General features: G+C 51.7%; 6 protein-coding genes across 6 annotated transcripts; 3 read left to right on the top strand and 3 right to left on the bottom strand.

Annotated features, from left to right (window-relative positions):
• Window positions 1-435: 435 nt before the first annotated feature.
• VTN77DRAFT_4219 (uncharacterized protein) lies at window positions 436-1726 on the bottom strand (the record flags this gene model as incomplete). The annotated part of the gene is made up of 5 exons (XM_069420254.1): window positions 436-451; window positions 551-579; window positions 657-956; window positions 1082-1483; window positions 1547-1726. 5 exons carry the CDS (start codon window positions 1724-1726, stop codon window positions 436-438), a joined length of 927 nt encoding a protein of 308 aa, XP_069281890.1.
• A 2666-nt stretch (window positions 1727-4392) lies between these two features.
• On the bottom strand, window positions 4393-6832 carry VTN77DRAFT_4218 (uncharacterized protein; the record flags this gene model as incomplete). The annotated part of the gene is made up of 2 exons (XM_069420253.1): window positions 4393-6714; window positions 6791-6832. 2 exons carry the CDS (start codon window positions 6830-6832, stop codon window positions 4393-4395), a joined length of 2364 nt encoding a protein of 787 aa, XP_069281889.1.
• A 3067-nt stretch (window positions 6833-9899) lies between these two features.
• On the top strand, window positions 9900-10376 carry VTN77DRAFT_4217 (uncharacterized protein; the record flags this gene model as incomplete). Its single annotated transcript, XM_069420252.1, has 1 exon — window positions 9900-10376. One exon carries the CDS (start codon window positions 9900-9902, stop codon window positions 10374-10376), a length of 477 nt encoding a protein of 158 aa, XP_069281888.1.
• Window positions 10377-11563: 1187 nt separating this feature from the next.
• VTN77DRAFT_4216 (uncharacterized protein) lies at window positions 11564-13811 on the top strand (the record flags this gene model as incomplete). The annotated part of the gene is made up of 2 exons (XM_069420251.1): window positions 11564-12997; window positions 13056-13811. 2 exons carry the CDS (start codon window positions 11564-11566, stop codon window positions 13809-13811), a joined length of 2190 nt encoding a protein of 729 aa, XP_069281887.1.
• A 1205-nt stretch (window positions 13812-15016) lies between these two features.
• On the bottom strand, window positions 15017-18457 carry VTN77DRAFT_4215 (uncharacterized protein; the record flags this gene model as incomplete). Its single annotated transcript, XM_069420250.1, has 5 exons — window positions 15017-15852; window positions 15909-16121; window positions 16176-16995; window positions 17052-18087; window positions 18141-18457. The coding sequence occupies 5 exons, from the start codon at window positions 18455-18457 to the stop codon at window positions 15017-15019; spliced, it is 3222 nt and encodes a 1073-aa protein (XP_069281886.1).
• A 1333-nt stretch (window positions 18458-19790) lies between these two features.
• On the top strand, window positions 19791-21769 carry VTN77DRAFT_4214 (uncharacterized protein; the record flags this gene model as incomplete). Its single annotated transcript, XM_069420249.1, has 3 exons — window positions 19791-20295; window positions 20350-21662; window positions 21713-21769. The coding sequence occupies 3 exons, from the start codon at window positions 19791-19793 to the stop codon at window positions 21767-21769; spliced, it is 1875 nt and encodes a 624-aa protein (XP_069281885.1).
• Window positions 21770-23213: the final 1444 nt, after the last annotated feature.

Raw genomic sequence — 23213 nt, 5'->3', positions numbered from 1 at the left:
GTTTCTTTCCGTCCGTCTTTAAAAAGGTTCGTTCGCCTTCGCCCTCGACTTTGACCTTCGACCTTGTTAACTTAACAGCCCTGGCCCTTTCGCCCTTCCTTCACACAAACTCAAGAAACCTGGAAAATGCTAAACCTTAAAATAAATAAAACAACCCCTACTCTCTGCCCTTGAAATAAAAACAAACACAGGCAGGGAAATACCTCGAACCCCCCGTTCCGGAACACTGATAAAATAAACTCGGCACAGCTCAATGGGAGCGAAGAAGAAGAATAAAAAAGGGAAGAGAAGTTAAAACATGGGTTACGCGACGTGGCAATAAACTAGTTGACTGCGGATGGCCGATGGCGTGCGTGTCGACGGCGCGAAAAAATCTGGCGGAGGCGTCAGGCTGAGGCCTGGCCTTGTCGTAGGGTTCCCGATGTTGGATAACTTTTATCTCCGTCCGAACCTGCTGCACATGGAAAAGCTCGTATGATTTCTTTACTTCTTTTTCTGTTTGCGCGGAGGAGTGATGGGTCTGCCAGTGCTTATGCCCCCGTTGACGTACTTTTGTTTCTTTTCGGCTGGTTTCAAGATCTTCGAATTGAAAAATCCCATGTCAGCAGCTAGAAGAGAAAAGAAAAAAAATAGCGAGAAAGAGAAAGCGGGCTTACCTGGAATGAACAGAGCAAGCTCTCATCAACGCTCATCATTGCTCCGGCGTTGTCGAATTCACCGCAATAGTTCGGCGCACTGAAAAGCGTCACAAGTTGTCGTTTCGAGAAGAACTCGTACCCGTCTTCTACGACTTGGTGTGCACGGCAGATGAGATCCATATCGTGCTTCTGGAGGAAGCGCGATACGACGTCGGGTCCGAATGTAAACGATACTCCGCGATCGTTCTCGCTCCAGCCGGTGATATCTTTGTCGGGATCGGACCAGAGAAGGTCGCAAAGCAGGCCGCAGTCGGGAATCTGTCGTAGTCAGCGGATTAAGCCTTGAGCTTCACGAAGCTCTGAGGAAATTATAGATTATCTTCATTCTCAAACCCTCCTTTCCCAATCCAATGCCCTTCAGGAAGGAAAAAAACCGGACTTACATCAGTAGGTCGCATCACGCGGCGGATCTGCTCCATCGAGTTCAAGTCGGGACTCAAGCCCCCGTGCATCGTAAAGATCTTCTCATCAATAATCGCGGCAATGGGCAGGCAGTTGAAGCAGTCGGTAAACGTCTTCCATAGCTTGATGTTGTACCTCCGCTTGCACTCGTCGTAGAAGCCATAGATACGATTGATCGACGCGCACTCGTGGTTACCACGGAGGATGAAGAAGTTCTCCGGATACTTGATCTTGTAGGCGAGCAACAGGCAGATAGTTTCCAGCGACTGTTTGCCGCGGTCGACATAGTCTCCCAAGAACAAGTAATTTGCCTCTGGAGGGAAGCCGCCGTATTCGAAAAGACGCAACAGATCGTAGTACTGGCCATGAATATCGCCACATATCTGGATGAATCAGTACCTATCCGTCATCACCACCGCGACGATGGAAGAGGTGAGATGGCATACCTTGATCGGCGCTTCCAACTCCAGTAATATCGGTTGCGAGATGAAGATTTCCCTGGCCTTGGTGCACAGATGGCGAATCTCCGACTCCAGCAGCTGGACCTGCTTTCCGGGTCGGCTACCCCTCACTTCCAGCAGTCTATCGATAATAGAGTCCAAATCGACCTCACCCTGGTCAGCCATGACTTGCCGCCGCTCACAAGAAACGGAGTGAAGGGAGGAGTGAAGAAGGATCGGCGGCGGAAGGAGAAGAGGGGGAGAGAAAGAAACGAAAGGCGGAAGAGATGCTTCCGGTAGGCCCTTGGTTGTGTCGCTTTGTCAAAGGCTAATAACAAATGCCGGTGCCTAGAACTGAGAGAAGAAAAGGGGAAAAAAATTCGTTAGCAAAATGAAACCAAATTCTGAGATATCTGTTGATAACAGGAATTTTATTTTTATTGTTGTTTTTCTTTTTTTTTATTTTTTTTCTTGGGTGGGCGTGGGAAGGGGACGCGGTTCTCGACGCGTTTCGTGATGTGAAGGATCTGACGAAGGGATGGGAACTCACCAAGGAGAAAAGAAAAGCTCCCGGTAAGCTGGATGGAGAGCGTTGGACGAATAGGCCAGTCAGGCCCCAAGTACCAAGCTCTGGAAACTGTGTTCCCGATGGGGAGAGAGGATCTGGCGAGGTGGAGAGGGCCTATCTCTAGAATCAAGCTCGATCTGGGTGATGGAAAGGCTTTCCGCGAGCTGGGATGACGCTGGCGACACGACCAAATGGGGAGAAAAAAACGGCGCCGGCGAGTTGGTGAAAAACCCGATGGAAAAGGTCGAAATCACCCGGCAGCGATGACAGACGAGGAGTGTCTTGCGGCTCTTGCGATTTTCTGATGGATGGGAAGTGGGAATGGGGCGATGGCTCAGAAGTTTCGCTCGCTCTCTCGCACACGGGTCGCGGTGGCGGGGGAAGGGGGTTTCTGATTTTGGCTCTTGGGCAACAATCAAGGGCGCCTAAAGGCTGTGGGATCTGGAGGAGACGCGATCGTCAGGAGACGGATGGAGGTGGACAGAGGATGGGCAGACGAGGAGGTGTCAGCGGAGGCAGACAATGAAGCAGCACGAGAAGAAGAGGAGGGGAGGCGGTTTGACTTGACAGGCAGTCCGTCCGTCTGAGTGAATCGAGAGAGAAGAGAGGGCCGGCTCGGGCGGTGTTTAGTTTCGTTGGTCCTCGTCCTTGCTTAGCTCGTTCCCTGCCGGCTGGCTTGCAAGACACGCGCAAGGCGATCCCTGAGGATGATTGTGACGATGATTATTATTATACGACAAGAGCAAATTGCTTTCTTCTTTCTATCTTGCCCTTCGACTGTCTTGTTGCTTACTTGCTTGTTCTGCTCTTCCCTTCCCTCATCCTCGCACACTGCCCAGCCACGGTGCACCCAATACGCGGGCGGATCCACCGCCAAATCCTCGTCGATACAACATTAATTGGCTGACCAGAGTTGGACAAAATGATTCTCGAATACATCATGGCCATGAACGTGCAAATCCCGGCACTGCCTTTTTTCCTTCTTCGGGTCTGTCGAACGATTCAATACACGACCGTGCTCAGTGATCCCTCCCCCAGGTCTCCTTATTGTCATCAGGACTAATAATAATTAAAATTAATCCTGGCTCCAGGCTCGGGTCTAGTCGCATAATTAACTCCCACAAGCTTAGTGACTGCTGATCCATTGTTGTACCAATTTGACCAAATGATCTACCTCGCTGCTCACATGATTAATAATTCCAGAAACAGAAGGACTATTACTCCATGGTCATTCAACTGAAAAGGTGCCACAGCCGTTAATAATAATAGCCCTTGCCAAGACCAATTCTCATTCTCGAACGCGTCGCAGACCTGGCCAGCGCATCAATCGTTTCACCTTTCAAGGTCCGGCCAACTGACCTCCGGATCTCTCAGTATCTCGCCATTACCCACTTCAATTCGTGGGGCTTGCCGCCGGGACCCGGCCTGGACGCGCAACGGTCCAAAATTGGAACACCCAACCAGGCAACTGACTTTCCCCAAGGTTCATGATCAAGGGATCATTGGATCAGTGATGATGCACTACGTGATACGGTTACGGTTCTGCGGTAGTAAGCCCTTGAGATATACGATATTGTATCAGACAGAACTACAGTCTTCATTGGCAAAAGCAATCAATACAGGTTTAATTCACGGGCCGCACTTCATATCTTCATGCAATAAGATCCGCGATCACCATGAATCTTGGGTTTATAGACGCAAGACAAAAAATATATCGGAAACGGCCATACGTAAGACATAACAGGGTACAGGTACGAGGAATCTTCGCAAGAGACAACCGAGAGAGGAGCGTAATCAGAACTCGTGGCGAAGAACAAAAAGAAATTCATACCAATCCTGTAGACGCCCAAATGCCTGCCGCCCATAATAATACAAGCGGTCTAAAGAGAAAGGAAAAACCACCGGAAATGTTTTTTTTTTGGACGATACCTTCCCTAAGAGAAGTGTAGACCCGGCTTGGAATGGCAAGAAAACGAACAAAAATCATCAAAACATAACCGCCCAGAATGTCATATCAAAGCCCGTATAACACCATGACATGCACAAAAATATACAATCAAGAAGGGGTATAGTATTTTTTTCTGGCGAAGCAGTGGGCCTCGACCAGTCGGAAAGAAGCCAGATATCGGCGGAGGAAAAAAAAAAGTAAACTACCCAGATGTAGGGATTTGTGGGGGAACGACCCAGCTGAACGAAGAGAGGAGAATGCCGTCGTTCGGCATCTCGAGGGAAGGGATTCGGCAAACAAGAAAGTAAAAGGAAGGCGGACCTGATCGTTCATTTCTCAGCCCAAGGTCCGACCACCGCTGACCATGATCTGGCTCGGAGTCGCGTGTGTGACGGAATCGGGTCGAATAGTGGGAGAATCAAATCCAGATCCAGTGTGCGGGACTGCCATGCTCTGTTGCTTGGGCTGCCAGGCGTCATCTCCCAAAACGCTGAGCCAGCCGCTGCCCACATCTTGCTTCAGAGCTTCCAGTCTCTGCCGATATACTTGTCCGTCAACATTCCAGTCAAGATCTTGGATCGCAGGTAGAAGTTGGCGGTTTTTGTCCGTCTCGACGGGACACGGAGCTTGCCTTTTGACAGGCTCTGGGGTCGCTATCGGAGGTACTGTCCTGGGGGACATGTTCTCCTCGGCAAACGGATCAGTCGGACCAGGGGCTGGGGTCAGGGTGTGCTTGGTCGCCTCGACACGGGTGGCATTATCCCCAACGGCAGAATCCTCTCCGGAGCGAGCGACGATTCGCCGTCGAAGAACCTTTTTTCGACGACTGGTAGGTTCCACCGCGTGATTGTTTTGGACAGGCTCGGGAGCCAGGCTCTCGGAGACTCGTGTTTCTGGGTCGTTGGGAGGGGGGCCCTGACGCACCGGTCCTGGAGCTCGACTCACCGTCTGCGCAGGCTCAGGATCGATCGGTCGCACCACGGGAGTGCCCTCCGGTTCGGCAGCCCGATCGACTAGCTGCTTCCTTTCACTGTACCCCGGACCAGAGGCGTCGATAATGATATCTTCGGCGTAGCCGGGGGTGCGGCGAAAGAGGTTGAAGATGGTCACGCGGTACCCGGAGTGCGTCTTCGTGAACGGATTGCCCGACACCCAGATCTCCCGTATCTCAGGAAGACTGGTAAGTCGAGCAATCTCGGTGGGATCGGTCAGATCGTTGTCCCGAAGATCCAGACGCTCCAACGAGAGCAGACGTTCGATGCCTGCGAGGGACGAAAGACGGTTTCCACGAAGATTCAACGCGGTAATCGCGGGTAACGGGTTCTTGGACAGGGAACGCAGTGACTCGATCATGCAGTTGGACAAGTTCAACGCCCGCAGGGACATCAGAGATGCTAGGCTGTCGGGAACCTCGGCGAAGAGATTGGAGGATAGGTCCAAAGAGTGCAAAGTATTGGCCACCGGAGCAAGACTAGTTGCGGGGATAGTAGTCAGGGAGTTATCAGCCAGACCGAGATGGCGGAGGAACCGCCATTTCGTCGGGGGCAGCATGCCAGCCAAGAGATTGGAGGAACTTCGATTGCCATATATTGTGGACGCTTCACTCGAGTTCGAGCTCCCGGAGCTGGACCGCTTGATTTTAACGGAATGAGCACGAGAATGGCGATAGCCGGTCTGCTTCGCAGTTTGCGGACGGGTTGGGGAATAACTTCCACTGCGTCGATGGCCTTGTTCACCCTCTGACGCCCCTCGGACCATAGGCGCCGCCTTGGGACTCGTACTGGTCCCAAGGCCCGAATCTGCGGTGGGGGAGCCGGGTGCCGAGTTCGACTTGCCCGTGTCGGATTTGTAGTCAGGTTGCGGGTGGGTTGCGCTACTCCATCCCAGGACCGGGGCTGAGGAGCGACGCCTCCGTCTATCAATATCATCGAGGACGATCCTGGTCAGCAGGTCCGCCGGGTCGTCGATATTGGCTCTCTTCAGAGTCAATGTGCGCAGCTGTTCTGATAGACGGTCCCATCCATAGAACGAGCGGAAGTCTATATCAATGATCTCCAAGGCAGTCACGTTCTTGAAACAATGGAGCGGCACGGCGGTATCCAACGGGAATTCCTCATATCCACGAATCAGGCGAGCTCGGTGGTCCGGGGCTAAGCGGAGACAGGGGATTTTAGTGAAGGCAGAATACAGGTACTTCAGATCGGCCTCGAGAGCAGCCTTGGCCTTCTCGGACTTGGAGGCGTCTTTGGAGCCCAGACCAAAGGAGGACCACAGAGCGCTTATGCCCGATATGACACTACGCACGCTTGATACAGAATGGATGGAGTCCCGGTCGCCGCGGGAGCGGCGGGGCTGGTTCAGAAAAGAGACATAGGCGGACGAAGTCTCGGTGTGGATGTTCTCCAATCGGACGCTCATGGGTCCCACAGGGATAGAGAGCTCTTCAAAGCGGGAGAGCAAGTAGAATAGATGATGGGGGGTCAGGGTGAGTTTTGCGGACTTCACACCATGAGAGGTAAACTTCAGGGCCCCCAATGATAGTGCTGCGGCCAGGGTCGAGGACGTGGAGGATGTTGATCCCGTCGAGGGAGCAGATTGGCGTCTCTGCAGGGCATTCGCCAACGCCTTCTCGTGAGTTCGTATAAAACTGGCGAGATTCTATTCCATGAGAATAAAAGGCAGATATCAGCATGTTGACCCCCCAAACGGACTTCCACCCCGGGGAGGTACAGACCTTGATGAAGAGCTGGCCATCTTCAGAGTTGAGTTTCTCCATCATGAGGTTCTTTCTGCCTAACGTAGCAGGGTCGAGGCAGGAGACAGCGCTGAAGATGGGCGCTCAGGGAACACTCGAAAGACCGGCGAGGACAGCCGTCGACATCTTTGCCGAACCAGGCGAATCGAGCTGTAGAAAGGAGCAAACAGAGTCAGCAAACGAACTATTTGTCTCTCTTACATCCCCAAAAGAGTCAAAACGTAGTCACAGCAGATGCGCAGGGTGACAGGGTGCAGAGGGAAAAGGATCAGTGAGACAATACCTGGGTGATTTATACTGACAGCGTGCTCCGAGAGGTTCACGAGATCTTGGACCTCTGACCTCAGCAGGAAGCATCCACTGAGACAAAATGACTGCAATGAAGGTGAGTAAAAGGCAAAATGACTGCCTTTGATGTCTTGGATGACTCTTTGGTTCTTTTCGTCTTGTCTTTTGCTCGTGCTTGTGCTTGTTCTTGTTCCCCAGCCCAGGCAGCGGCCCACTGAAAGGGAGTCCGTTGCAGGGAGAACTGGAAACGGAGAGAGAGATAATTACAAAGAATCTATTCCGTATATGACTGAGATCCAGGGGTGAGAAGAAAAGGATTGTGACGACTGGCGTTCACTAGACACCTCCTGCAGCAGGGAGCGGACAAAACGAGAAGGCTGCAGGAGAAAGCACGACGTCGAACAAAGCGATTGTTATTATTTTTTGGTCCCCCTCCTCGAGAGGGCCGGGTAGACCCTTGCCAGAGAGAGCAATAACGAGAGCCGCTAAACTCTAGCAGGCCGATGGAGGGGCCGCCTGGCTGCTCGGGCGCCTCTGTGACTGCTAAATAAGCAACGCTAACGCCGTCCTTAGCCCCCTCCTGCTCCATACACTGCAGTGATTGCCCCTCAGTCCTCCCCTATGAGTTAAGCGACAGCTCTCTGATCACCCAGAGGCCAGCACTGCCGGCTGGTTGGTGGTCCGCTGTGTCATATCAAGCGCCCTCACTGCAACTACCGCTAGCTCCGTGATCCATCGCACTACGGAGGAAGGAGTAGGGAGTCGCGGCCACTGTGAACTCTTTCCGGAGCCAGGATATGACTCGGAAAGCGAAACTGCGCCGACCCGACACTGAAGCTAAATTCCCCTTCTCCCTCGCTTGCGATTTGGTATTATTCTTATTACCTACGGAGTTTTAATTTAACTGTAGCGGACCAGATCTTGCGAAACGCTTCTCGGTGGACGGCCCGATGTGCTGTGCGGCCGGTGATAGAGGCCTGAACGCTAGGGATTAATTAGGGCCATTACCATCATCGTCATGCCGCAGGAGTGGACGGCGTGCCGGCCTGGAGGAAGCAATCCCATGCCATCCATGGTTCTTGGCCCGCGCGTCCCCCCGCCTAAATTAGTCCCAATATCAACGCCCGCTCCCTCGCGCTGCTGGCGAGCGGACGAATCACAACCACGGCTGGCGGTATTGTGCATGCCACTTTCAGTCATTCAGCAGCATCAGAATCCGCCTCCCAGTCTCGAACAGCGCCCTCCTCAGCAGGACCGGTCTCATGGCCTGCTCTTCCGCTCCCATTCGCCTTGCATATCATCTCTGTCTGTGGCAAACACCGCCCACTCCGTACATTCTTTCCTTGGGACGGAGCCACCCGGCGTGTTGGTATCAAGTGACCCTCCTATCACCCTCACCCTCGCCTTCAATCTTGTATGGGTGTGCTCAGCTGGCGAGAAAAAGATATCTTAGCTGATCAGCCAGCCCGCACGTTTCTTTCTTTCTTTTTCTTTCATTTTCTCTATACTCTTGGTGTTTCACACCGCATTCCAGTATCTTCGAGTCATGCCTCCCTTTTAACGACATGGCTGCACTGTTTCCTCCGTACTTTCCGCCTATCCTGCCTTTGGATACCACCCGCGAAGTGAATCACTGACGACGCCAGTGGCAATGCAGTACTTCATAACATTCCACCGGTGACGATGACAACGTCTGTATCAAATCGCGATTGTGTTGCCATATCCATGATGGAAAGCGCTAGTTTTCGGCAACCACACGCGTGGGATTAAGCCATTCGGTCGGGAGTTGCGGTGATTGCGCATCCACTGGCAAGTCCTACGGAGTCCTGGGCAGGCTTATCAAACCCTCCGCTTGGCCTGGGGTCTGCATGTGTTTGACAGCATGCTGGAGAAGGTCACCAAGTTGACACCAACTCCCTTGAACGGTTGAAATCATTCCGATGCACGATCTACGAAAACTTAAATCGTGGAGCCTACGCAAAATTCTCCAATCACAGTAACCTTCCTAGGTAATGAACAAGGACCTAATCTAGGTAGTTGCCTTAGAAGGAGTAGGTACCTTGTCCCCGCTGCGAGGGACATGCGCATACATGCAGACTGCATACAGATCTTGTGGACTCCGAAGTTGGTGGCGTCGTTGGTCCGAATCGTCTCTTCGAGCGGGACTAGTTCATAACTGCAGCTCAACCGGGATATTATTAAAACTCGGAGAAGCGGTGTAGCCCTTTCTCTGGGAAGGAAGGAGGGGCAGACAGCGACTTTTTTTTTTTGTCTTTGCTTCGATTTATCCGTGGTCTAAGACAACATTCTCGGAATGATTGGGTTTATCAAGGTGCTCACAACACGGGCATGGCACACCCACTGTTGTCGTGCTGTGCACATGACGGTCTTTCTAACCGGATCTCTTCATTGATCACCATGCTGGTGCCATCCATGGCGGGACTCATAGCCAATCAATCTTCAACGGTCCCCCCTCGAAACCGGTGGGGCTCGGAGATCTTACAAGACGGTCTAAGAACTGCAACCTAAGTTGACAGACTGGGGATAACAATAATAATTGGAATAGAGAGGACGACAACATCAACTTTGGGGACTAGGACCGGCAGCATATGGTGCTTGCATACTTCATTAGTCTGTCGCACTTAACCCGTTTTGTGAGACGTGAGACGACAGCACGGAGCACGGAGGAAAACATCCCGAGGATGTGTGATGATCGGCGATCGACTAAGAATAAGATGGACTGAATGAATGATTTGCATACAAGGCATTCACTGAATCCCGTCCATAATTCTTCTGGGGTATGTTTATGATTTTATCAGAACAGAAGACTGCCATTGATCCCAGAGATCCATGGAACCGAAATACGAACAGAGTGGTCATGGCCCGCCGCAGCAGTGAATGTTCCATCGCTCCTTCCGTTCATAGAATCTCACCTGGCGTTGTCACGACCCACCACCTCGAGTCGTGTAAAGGCTTCACTCGTGTATGGAGGAAAGGCTTCGAGATCCAGACGTCATGTCACAAATTAGGAAGGACAATACAGCCAAAGAAAAGCGAGACCGTCTCTCCTTGCATCTTTCTAGGAGATTTTTCCCTCCTTCTAGCGTATGCACTGATGGCAGTCTGTCAACTACAGATAGACAGCTGCAGATATCCAATGCCGATAATGATATCAGCGAGACTCATGTACGGAGGTGTGGACCAAAAGAAACGACGCACGCTAAAATTAGCTTGTAATTATGGTTGTTTTGAGGTTGAAATATGGGATATTATGTAATGTTATACACTAACCAATATAGGAATAGCTGTACTTTACTATACATATTATGATTGGGTAATATAGATGCTACCAATTATATGCTGGATCTTTATGTGACTAGTAACATGCCAGCCAATAAAAGGTACATAAAAATACACTAGTACTAACATCATAACAGGACCAATTCCATTTAAAATATACACTAATCCGTATTAATTTTAGCGCACGTTGTTTCTTTTGGTCCACACCTCCGTACGGACGAATTGGATAATGGAGATGTGCATTGACAACATACCAAGTCAGCACCGCTCGTTATTGGTACACTAAACTGCTGCCATCGTGGTGGTGGTGTTCTGATTCATTGGTGGCAGCACCAAGGCGATGATTGGAGAAGGTCTTGTTGGTGCGTGCACTGTCTTAGCCCTTACTGCGGGATAGTGATACTTGGCAAAACCGGACGTATTCCGTACTTGTACTACGGAGTACTAGCGTGCCTACTCATAGACTTCTCTTATGTTGAGTCGCTTGAATCGTCTCTTTGGACGTGTTTTGGAAGCATTTTGATTTTCTAAATGCAAATGCATGCATGTACACACCCATCCATCCAGTCCTCGGAGGCGTTGGAAGCGAAGTCCGCAGGAGAGCTGCCTCTCTTTCTCCGGTCCGCTAATATCGCTTCAGCACCCTCCAACAGGTACTTGGGTCGCACCGGAAATTCAAGGTTCTGACGTCTATGGCGCTGACCATTACTTTTCCCTCGGCGAATGGCAATATAATGGATTTCCTGATCTAGAAGCATGTGCATCACTGCCGATGCCTCTACAGATGTTGTCCTTTCTCTAATCATCTCGGAGAAGCTTCGGGAGTCCGATTCGGATCGATGACTTCTTGGCGGGCGGGGTCACGGGCCACCGGTCACGACTCACGGGCCACCACGTCGGACTCGGCTCACCAGCCACAAATCTTGAAGCACGGGATCTGTGGCTGGTGAAAATGGCCCCGCAAACGGTGGCTGAGACAGCGGCGTCTGATTCTGACGTCGTTCGTTTTACTTGGCGGACCCCAACCGGCGTCATTGCCGCCCCAAAGCATGTGACCGCTGGGGCCCCGGTTCACGCATCACTAGTCAAGACTCAACCCATCATGAGTCAACTCACGTTGGTGCCGTTACATAATAACTTCAGCATGACTTCTCGAACCCAACAATGAGCTCCGGCGATGATAAGTCGACATCCTCTCCCTCCGACGAGCTCTACGATCCCTCCAAGCTCCCCGACTATGACACCGAGTTTATCAGCCCGGATGACCTCCGCCGTTTCGAACAGGCTCTGAATGCTCCTGAAGCGGAGCCTCTCGTTGCCATTAACGATTGGCGCCCCATTCGCCAACGGGTCCGGAAACGAAAGGCTCCAAGAAGGACCAAGGATGAGACGAGGGAAGGCGTCCTCTATACGGTCCTCAAATACCCCTTTCTCGTGATCGTTTTTGGCTGGATCGCCGTGCTCAGCGTCGCTTACGTACTTACGCGCCTATATATATACCTCTACGAGCACTTTGTGACATGGACAGGCCAGCGGGAGAGATTGCGACGAGCATTGCACGCAACCGATAACTATGCCGACTGGCTGAAGGCCGCCAGAGCACTGGACGAATATCTCGGCACCGAGCAATGGAAGGAAAAGGATGAATACGCATATTACGACTACCTGACGGTGAATAAAGTCAAGGAACAGCTCAGGAAGCTGAGGAAAAATGCGGAGAAGGAAGCTCAAGATGGCCGGACTGGCGATTCCCCTTCCATGGAAGAGCTCCGTTCGTTGTTGGAGGCCTGTGTCAAAAACAACTTTGCCGGAGTGGAGAATCCGCGGCTCTATAGCGAAACGTACTCGGGGACCAAACATCTGGTGCAGGAGTATATCGACGAGGTGCATGCCTCTCTACAGCTGGTCTTGGACAACAGGCATCTGTCGAAAGAGGTCAAGTACCGTCACTTCAGACACCTGGACACCAACCTGGGCCGTACGGCTCTTTGTCTATCCGGGGGAGCTACATTAGCCTACTATCACTTCGGAGTCGTGAAGGCGCTTCTGGACAACGGAGTGCTCCCAGAGATTATCACGGGCACGTCAGGGGGAGCTTTGGTCGCCGCGCTGGTTGCGACAAGGACCGATGACGAGTTGAAACAGCTCCTCGTCCCCGCTCTGGCTTACAAGATCAACGCCTGCCATGAGGGCTTCACTACCTGGATACAGCGCTGGTGGCGGACAGGAGCGCGGTTTGACACCATGGACTGGGCTCAACAGTGCAGCTGGTTCACCAGGGGCTCCACCACCTTCCGTGAAGCGTTCGAACGCACGGGGCGGATCCTCAATGTTTCCTGCGTGCCTTCCGATCCCTATTCCCCGACGATTCTTGCGAATTACTTGACGTCTCCTGATTGCGTGATCTGGAGTGCTGTTATCGCTTCTGCTGCTGTCCCGGGCATCTTGAATCCAGTGGTGCTGATGAAAAAGAATCGCGATGGCACCTTGGCGCCATACTCCTTCGGGCACAAGTGGAAGGATGGCAGTCTACGAACCGACATCCCTGTGAAGGCGTTGAATTCGCATTTCAACGTCAACTTCACCATTGTCTCTCAGGTGGGGTGAAAGTTTAATGCACCAGATGTTTTTCATCCTATATACTGACCTTCAATAGGTGAATCCTCATATCAATCTTTTTTTCTTCAGCTCTCGAGGAACAGTGGGCCGGCCGGTGACGCACCGTAAGGGCCGGGGATGGCGCGGTGGATTCCTTGGGTCGGCGGTGGAACAGTATATCAAGCTTGATTTAAACAAGTGGCTTCGAGTGCTCCGGCATCTGGAACTGCTGCCGCGGCCTCTGGGCCAGGACTGGAGTCAGGTCTGGCTGCAGCATTTCAGCGGCACGATCACGATCTGGCCGAAGTGTATTCCGTCGGATTTTTGGAATATTCTTTCGGATCCCAGCCCACAGCGATTAGCACGGATGATTCATGTGGGCCAGCAAAGCACGTTTCCCAAGGTCCAGTTTATCCGGAACAGGATGAAGATCGAGGGTTGCATCATGGAGGGCCTGCTTCGAAATTCGGCGACTGGCGGTCGAGAGCCGTCCCCGGTGCTGTCGCGACGCGTGGATGTCGGTGACGAAGAACGACTCGACGAAATCCCAGACGAGAGTCCACCGGAACGCCGGTCCTCATCTGGTGACGAGTCCGGGGATGAGTCCAGATCCCGCCATCTCGACGTGCGGGACGGTTCTGCTACGAGACGTCATCAGAGACGGGGCAGCGTCATCGAAGAGATGAGACGGCAGTCGGCTGTTTTCTTCGACGACTCGGACGCGTACGGAGAAGAGGCTAATAACTACTCGAGTGACGAGGGGAGCCTCATCGCCGGTGAGAATAGCGGAGGGTGTTCATCACTAGGTAGATGACTGCCCATTCTGTTCCTTTTTTCCTTGTTTGACTATACGAAACTCCCGAAAACATTCACATTCGCATTCACATTCATACATTTTTGATACTATACGATACGATAAGAGTTTGATACCCTTCTTTCGCAAAAAAAGAAGCTTTGGTAGCCCACTGGATTATTTCCCTCTCTAATAGTCTGTCGGTGTTCTGGAAAGGTTGTGCCAGTCATTCTTCTATAAGAAACAATTGTTATTCATGCTGTACCTATTATAGACATATATTCATAGGGCTTTTTCTTTTCTTTTTGTTTTTCTGCGAGTGGCGCTCTTATGTCGAATACAATGTACAATACAGTACATTAGGAATTCTTATATAACATTGGCCTCTCTGCAACACATATCAGCGCCCAGGAGTTCGGGTCTTAGTCAAAAAAATATAGGTCGTCATTTTCAGCACCTACGAGTCTGTAGGCTACAGTAAGTAGGTGGTAGTGATCTTTCCCATGAACCAAGCGAGTAATAATACCCGAAACAAAGGAAAGGAGATGGAAAGCTGATCGGCCACATCGATTTTTTTTGGGCTTAAAATCAGCCTGTTTTTTTTAACCTCTCATCTTCCTGATCTTTTTTTTTCCCCTAATTATTACTGTTTTTCTTCATGCCATATATGCTAGGAGTCTTTCAAAAGGTCTAGTCAAATCAAAATTCAATCGTTTTATTTATTTTATTGTCCTTCGTCGACGAAATTAGGTAGGTGGGTATGTAATGTATGTACATACATACTGAGATAGATCGTCTTCGTCTTCATTGTCTGCGTCGATAATTATATAGGTGCCCCCTCTCTCTTATCGGCACTATCCGACCTATAAATAATATAAATAAGCTTTTCTCGCTTCTTTCATTATTTGCGGGGAATTCGGGATGACTCCCGAAAAGGGTATGTGGTCTCGTGCCTGCTGGACTTCGCTTTACGATAGTAAAAAGTAAAATACTATGCATACAATAAATACAGCTAGGTAGAAGGATGGACAGAGTGGATTGTTCAAGGACGTAATTTTTTTTCAACTACACTGCCGTGGTATTTAATAATATAAGGTTTTGTTGCTGCTGCTGGTACTGTTACACTGTGTCCGGATTCTTTGGAACAAGAACAAACCACTTGTACATACAGTACTGTGTACAGTACGATTAATGATCTTGTAGGTACAGTACAAGGGTTGGCTGAATCAGATCACGAGATACTTCTCGGTCACCTCCCTCGCCGCAGCAAGATCCCCGCTCAGCGCATAGATATTCTGCAGCGCCACGGCCGCTTCACTCGAGAAATTCTCCACAAATCCTGCTGGCTCCCCCGCGGCCTGGCGACGCTCGGCCTCGGCGCGGATCTGCTCTCCGATCGCCAGCGCGCGCTGGTACCCTTCCACTGCGAGATGCGTCAGGCCCAACGAGTGCCACACGCGCGCGAAATTGAACTCCATCTCCTGCCGCTCTGGCAACAGAGATCCGGCCTTCTCCCGCACGCGACGGTACTCGTTCATGAATGAGAGGCCCTGGATGATCATGTAATGCCGGTTGTCGGATTGGCGTTTGAGTGAGTGGTGGATATAGCAGAGCGCGATGGACAGCAATACCGCTGGGTTCCGGTCGTCGAGTGTGTAGGCGCGGAAGAAGTAGTTCAGTGCGGGATAGAAGCTGTTACCTGAATACAGGATGTGGCCGTACAGAACGAGCAAAGCTGTGTCCATCTCTTCGGCTGGGATGGCTTCCCCGAGCTCGTCACGGGTCGACAGGGAGGCGCGCTCTTGGTATATCGATTCGCGCACATGTGCCCTGGGCCTCGGACGAGACGCATCCTCAGGGAGCGTGTAATCCATAGCTTTGATCTGACGGAGCATAAACTTCATACTTGGAGAGGAATGAAACATCGACTTGTGCGGATCACCACACAGCCGGCTCAGCATGGCAAACAGTCTGTAAGCGTCCGTGACGAATTGGTACTCTTTGATGAACCATCGCGCTTCGGCGACCAACGTCTCCTCATCTTGCAGTCGAAGAGCACATGCTGCGCTAGCCGTCAGCGGACTACTGTCATATAAACTTAAGAAAGATTGTACCTACTGAACCAGCAGACGTGTATCAGACGGAGCTTGGGCTTGGAATGATACCACACGCTAGCATCCGCAGCCGCAGCCAGGACATCGTATGCCTCCTCAGCTTCGCCTTGTCCGGCAACGACAAAGGCATACTCGAGAAAGATATCCAGCCATTCGTCGAATGGAATGCCATGGTAGTCATTGGGGATCGCTGTCTGCAGAGGCTCAGAAAGTTTCCCTGGAACTCTGGTCAATAAATGCCCACACAGCAGCAACTGCTGGCTGCACTTACCAAGAGACTCTTGAAGACGGCCAGCCATCTCCTGCATCTCGTCCATCAGGGTCTTGTTTCGGTGTTTGCCCGCTTTCCGTTGCGCTTCTCTGGAATAGCCAAGGAAGACCATATTTCTCTGCAGGGGATAGAAGACCCGGTTAGAGCGGAAATCACGCAACAATGCATCTGCGATGTCCAGCCAATCTTCGGTAGCCTCCGCGTTTCCTTCTCTCATTGCCGGTCGCAATTCCATCATCTTGGAGTATAGATATCGAATCTGCTCACTACGATCTGCCTCAATTTCCTCTTGCGCAACGCGGTTTCGGGCTGTGGCAGCCGTCGTGAGCGCCGCAACAGCTGTGTCGGATGGAGGCTTGGGCGCAATACTCCTGAATGCCCCTGCACCACCGCGGAATTCCCTTGCCAACTGCTCGATCCGGGTGTCTTTCCTCCGTCGGCGACGGCTAGTCTCCTCCCGGCCCAGCAGGACCGCTTGGTTGACGTATTTCAATGCCTCCTCGTGCATTTTGTTTTCCTCATACAACTTCGCCAGTCTCACTCTCACTTCCAGGTTCGTAGGGTCATGCTCTGCCACAGTCAGGTAGCATGACTCTGCCTCTTCGGCTTTCCCACAAAACATGGCGCATTCGCCCATTGCCATGAAGAAGCTCACATCCGCATATTCATCCGTGACCTGTAGCGGCGTATAATACCGGAGAGCATCTTCAAACAATCCTGCCCCCTTGAGTGCGTCTGCCGCCTCTCGGAAAAGATCGCCATAATCATAGACTTTGGCACCCGGGGATGAGTCTTCAGGGTTGAGCCACTCAAAATGACTCTGCAAAAGCTCAGTTAAACCGAGATTCCACACAACTGGACGATAAGGCAACTTACCAAGGCTTCACTGTTATATCGATCCCCAATCTTCAATCGAAAGACACCAAGCTTGACCCGCAGTTCCAGTGGAAGACCCAGACCATACGACTCTCGAGGGTAGATTCCTGGCTCGAAACCGTCGGTCTTGATACGGCGAGGGTGGTCGTCTGCGTCCCATTCTCGATCATCCTCCTCGATCTCGTCCCACAAGTGGTCGTCTTTGCGGCCCAGGAGCCATCTGGATAGGGACTTGAGGACCTGTAAACCTTCATGGTATCGCTGCGCGTAGCCGAAGAGCTCGACGCAGATGTTGACGTCGGACCATGAAAACTCGATCTCGTCCTCTGGATCGAGAGACGTATAGTATTCGACGCTATTCATGTAATGATCAATAGCCTTCTGGACGTCATTCAGGTCGATATACGTCTCAGCCAGGTGCCGGAGAGCCCTGGTGTTGTGGGGAAGCTCTTTCAGAATTCTTTCATATTCCGTGGCCGCTCTGCCATTGTACCCGAGTTCGCGGTAGATGGCTGCTCTCTGAAAACGAGCGTTGTAATTCTTCGGATCAATCTCAATGACCCGGCTGTAGCAATAGATCACGTCGTTCAGTGCTGCTTGCCGATCTTCACCGGCCCTTTCTAAGATCAGCTTGGCCACCTTGGCCCATACGGTGGGATCCTTGGGTCGAGTGTGAGCTCCACTGAAGAGAGCGGTCAACGCCTTGTCCTTCTCTCCCCGGGCCAGGAAGATCTCCGACAGCAACGAGTGGGCAGCAAACATCTCGGGGTTGACTTGGATGGCCCGCTTCACCAGATCGATGGCCCGATCATAGTCTCCATCAATGAAGGCGGAGGTGGCCTCCGAATGGAGCATCTTGAATTCCGGACTGGGTTCCAGTGGCTTTCGTGGTCCTCTTTTGATCCCCTTGCCACCTCGGGCACCGTATCGTCCAGAGAAAGGTCCATGGCCTCTGCGTCGGCGGCGCCGCCTTCCAAAGGAGGCATCATCGTCATCGTCCACAGCTTCATCGAATGCGTCTGACATTTCCTCATCGCTGGTGTTCCGGTTAGTTGCTGATTCGAGCAGCAAGGATTTGCCATCACTGACGTGGAGCTCTCATCTTCTTCCGACTCCTCAAACTCGGATTCGCCCGACAAGTCATTGAAGTCAAAACTTTCGTCCAAGGGCGGTCTGCCAGTTACGGGAGACCTTGCATCGGCCTCGTCGGTTGCATCGTTCGGTGTTTCGTGGTCTGGCGGACCGGAATCGGTTCCGAAGAAGGGACCTGTTGTATACAGTCGAGGATCGATCACTGAGCTTAAAGGAGGCTGACTGGCACTGGATGGTGTTCCCTGCCATGGATACTGAACGGCCTCATCGATTTCAGGATACATGAAGTGCTGGGGAGAGTCTGTTCCATCCATGGTGATGGTGCCCAATGGTGGGATTCTCACATGGAACTATCCTCCAGGGTATCTTAAAACTCTGAGAGCGTCTGGGCATGCACAATCCATGAAAACGATCAAGTAAGAACCTGATTTGGCAAGACTGCTAATTCGAGTTTTGCGCACGCGTCAAGTGAACAACTGATAATCAAGTTAGAAACACACACACACGCACACACAATAAAGACGACACAATAGAGAAGACAATAGAACAAAGAATGGAGGTGCCATATAATAATGACAGGGTGGTACATTCACTGTGTAGTACAGTGACAGGGCTAAGGCAAGCTGCGGGAGATGACAGGAGGTTCCACGACTGGTTATTCATAGCAACATCCCCCACTCGAGGTGCAGATTCGATCGATCGGTGGAGGGGAGCGCGGAAAGGGCTGCTAATTAAGCAGTCAAACTAGCAATCAAACCGCATACGTCGGGGGTTCGTGCAGGATTAGACGCTAGGTAATTACTCACAGTCACTGTGCCAGCAAAAGCCAAGGGGCCATCATCAGTAGTCAGGAGAAAGCGTCCGTTGGAAGGGACTGAGCTGAGGAGGGAATATTAATAGTAATATTATTACTTGGTAGTTCTTAATATTGCTGTCTGGCTGAGGCTGAGGCGGACCCGAGCGAGTGAATTGGAATAGTCAATTTTCTGCGGTTCTGGCCCAGACCCGGACTTCGCTTCCACTTCCTCTTCCTCCTCTCTGCTCGCCTTTCACTCTCACCCTGCTCTGTCCGTCCCAACCGGATCCTTCTTACTTGCTTGTTTCCTCTATTTATTTCTTCTTCCCATCTTCCTCTCCCATCTCCTCCCATTTCTCGTCTGTTGCTGTTGTCTCTTTTCTTTTTCTTTCCTTTTCTCGCTCTCTCTTTGGCCTTCCCAGGACTGCTGCTCTGCTGTGTTTGACACACACTGCCAGCCCTGGCATCCTCTCGTTCCTGATCAGCACTCTTACCGACCTCCTCGAGCCTCGTCCGTCGTCTCTCGTCCCGTCGTGCATCCTTTTCATGCCTTCCGGCTCGATAACAGCCTGTGCAGTCGAATAATCTAGTGCAGCCACTGGACTGGTCTGTGCCTTAATATTTGTCATCGCCTAGAGCGTTGCTGTCGGGTTGCAGAGGTTGTCGTCTCTTTCTCTTTGGGAGAAGAAAAAAAAAAGGGAAAATAGAGGACCTCTACCAGAGAGTATCCGAGTTTTTACCCTCAGTTTCTCCAATTCAGCAGGCGCTGCAGGAGCTTTGCAGTCATAATATTGCACCCCTATCGATCCATTCATCCAAACGTCGTTTGATCTGAACGTCTACGTTTCACCATGGCCAGCCATATCATTGGAAACCGCAACAGCACCCCGGAGGCTTCCAAGTCTTCCCTGCGGCCGCCCTCGTCTTCCCGAAACCTGGGCAGTTCCCACCAGCTGCGAGCGTCCGCGGACATGTCTGGCTTTCCTTCTCCTCTCTCCACGCGTAATATCCGCCCTTCATCCGAAGTCTTCTTTAACCAGCAATCCCAGGGTCAGGGCAACATGGATGATGCGCTCGATCGTGCCGCTCAGCAGTGGATCGCCGACATCGATCAATACGAGACCACGCTGGAAGAAATGGCCGCTGCCACCCTCGATCAAGACTTCAAGGACGAACTCAGCGCGATCGAGCAATGGTTCCGCGTCTTGAGTGAAGCGGAGAGGACTGCGGCTCTGTACGCTCTCCTTCAGCAGACGACTCAAGTCCAGATCCGTTTCTTCATCCAAGTTTTGCAGCAGATGGCCAAGAACCACCCCATGTCGGGAGTGTTGTCCCCTGCCAACTTCGGGGAGAAAGGTAAAGATCTAATCTGACTTGCATTATGGCCTTCTATGATACTAACGTTATTAGACCCCATGTCCAACCGCCTCAGCGATGCGATGTCCAAATTGAACATCGACAGCTCGCGTAACTCCCTTGGCCGTCCCCCGCCATCTCCTGGTGCGAAGCGGAATTCAGGCCTTGATTCGTCCACCATTAATGCCATGTTCCCGGACGCAGCTGCAGCGATCGCCAAGAAGAAAGCCGAATTTAGCCAGCAGACCGGGAACGCCTCTACCTCGAGCGCCTTTGGCGATCGTTCATCGCTCGTTGCCCCTACTATTTCAGCTCCAGACAGCAACAATGACAGCTTGAGTCAGCCACCTTCATCACCATGGGCTCAGCGCACCCCGGACCCTCAGCCCCCGATCGCTCGTCCTAAATCCTCCTCTGGGCAGCCGCAGCAGCAGCCGATGGGCCAGTTCAGTCAGCCTTCTGCGTCTTCCGGACTTCGCTCCCCACGGCCTGGCCAAGTGTCGGGATCTTCGAATGTGCAAAACACGACCATCACCGCCCCCGAGATCTCTCATCACGATGCTCCGCTCCTGTCCCCGTACAATGTGGGAAATGCTAGTTGGGCTTCGCTGGCGAACACACCAATGACGGCAACGTTCAACACGCAGCAGCAGACTGCGGCTTCTCAGGCAGATATGGTGGCCAATGCCACAGCCATGAAGTTGGCGGCGTTGTCGACGGTGAATAACCGCATTGCGCTGGATGACGCTCGCAAGTACCGCCGGGCTCGATCCAATGATGGACACGGGAAGAACTCGAATGCCGGACATATCTCGCCTGGGCTCACCCAGGCCAATATTCCCGGCGCGAACCTGGTCATGGTCAATGATGCGGGCCAGGTGCTGAACGCCCAGCAAATTGCCGCGCTCCAAGCTCAGCAGCAAGCCGCCCTGGCCGGCCGCCGTTCTCGCCCCAACTCGCCGGGCATCGCTCTGCAAGCGCCGTTGGGACAGATGGGATTTACATCGCCGCAGAACAACGGTTTTCTGGCAGCGTATGATCCGAACAATCCTCTCTTGGGTAATGGATTGGGGACTCTGGGGCTGGGCCAATTCGGGCTTGGGGGTCATGAAGGCTATCTGTCCGACCACTCTGAGGTGACGCGGGGACGCTCTCCTCGAGGCCGACGCGGCAGTTCTAAGCCTCCAGAAGACCCGACGGACCCGAACCTTCTGAAGGATATTCCAGCTTGGCTGAGGTCTCTTCGGCTGCACAAGTACACCGAGAACCTGAAGGATCTCAAGTGGACGGAGTTGATTGAACTGGACGACAAGGGATTGGAGGAACGTGGAGTGAATGCACTTGGTGCTAGGAACAAGATGCTTAAGGTGGGTATCAGCTTTCTACTCGTCGTTACTCGTTGCTAATGGCGTCGCAGGTCTTCGACCAAGTTAAAGAAGCCAAGGCGGAGGGCAAGCTCGACAGTATTCTGTGAGCTTCTGATTATGTTTGATACATTTTCTATTTTCTCGTAATTAATCCAGTCCGAAAAGCGGGGTTTCTAAATTGGGGAGTCTGTGCGATATGATTGGAATGGAAATCTCGAAGAGATTTTTTTTAAAGTTCTGCCACGCGATCGACACGATTCTTGACATACTCGTTCAGTTCAGTTCAGTTCAGTTCAGTTCAGTTCACATATGAGCAGGGGAAAAAAAAAGAACTTGCTTTGTATCTATCTATCTATTCTACTTGACCTGCGGCTTCGTCGACGCGCCGCGCCGCGACACGAGACGTGACGTCACGAGACGAGACAGACAGACAGACGAGACGAGACGAGACGACCGTGGTACAAGGCGTGCACACATATTATTATTTTCACTTGATACGACATGGCGGATATGGGGGAGGCAAATGTCACTGGTGATATGGTCATTTGCGAGGGGGGATGATATCATGTAATCAATCGAAACGGGATAGCATAGCATATTTTTTTTTCCTTCTCATTCTCAGTCTGTGACGATGAGTGTAATTTTGCTCTGGATCGAATAAAATAGTCGGAAATTTATCGGAGATGCCGGATGCTATGGTAAAAAAAAATGTCTATCGTAGAGCATTTCGTCGAGTAATTAACTATCGATACGATATTAGCTGATCTAACTTAAGTTGACATCAGATCCTGCCTGAGCTTGGAGTCGGTTGGTCTTGGCGCCGGCGCTGTCCTCCCCGGTCTCCGCGATCAAACTGACGACCTCCGACAAGGTCAAGAATACCACTGATATTCGAGAAAATCACCCAACGCAATACACAACCACTCTGTAAGTAAATCAATCGACTGTGCATTGCTTTTCACCTCCCTTCTCTTGCTTTACTGTCTGTTGTGAATCCACTGGGCAGAGTCCGCTAACAAACAATCGAAACTAGATCGATCGATTGATTTGATCAACGGATTGATTGATATCGATTAATCGATTGAATAATAGCCAGGGAGAGCAGTTACTCCTAGTGCTCCGCACACAAACACAAGACAAGACAAAAGAAAAGAAAGAGAAGAAAGAAAGAAAGAAAGAACATGCCCCCAACAAAACAGGAGCTCTCGCTCCTGACCAACCCGCTCGTCCCGGAAGCGGTGCAGCACAACAATCGGGTGAGTTCCTCCTCCCTACCTACTACCTTCCTATTGTCCTACCTATTATCCTGATTCAAAGCATCGTAAACTAACATGATTCCTTTTCTTTGTGAGAGCAGGTCCTCTCCCAAATCCGCTCCCTAACATCCTTCCTCCTCGGAATCTCAGCCGGGATCCTCGGCCTCCAATCCGCCGCCGGGTTCCTGTACTACCTTCTGGGCACGGCATTCGTCTCGCTTTTGGTACAGGTAATTCTCATCGGGCGCGCTGAGGGCGGAGCGGGTGCTTTCTTCCCTGGCAGTGGCGGTGGAGA

The sequence above is a fragment of the Rasamsonia byssochlamydoides genome (assembly GCF_041956645.1).
Source record: "Rasamsonia byssochlamydoides strain NRRL 3658 unplaced genomic scaffold VTN77scaffold_3, whole genome shotgun sequence".
Classification (NCBI taxonomy): Eukaryota; Fungi; Ascomycota; class Eurotiomycetes; order Eurotiales; family Trichocomaceae; genus Rasamsonia; species Rasamsonia byssochlamydoides.
The sequence above is the reverse complement of the archived record's forward strand: the minus strand, read 5'-3'. Positions and strand labels throughout refer to the sequence as shown.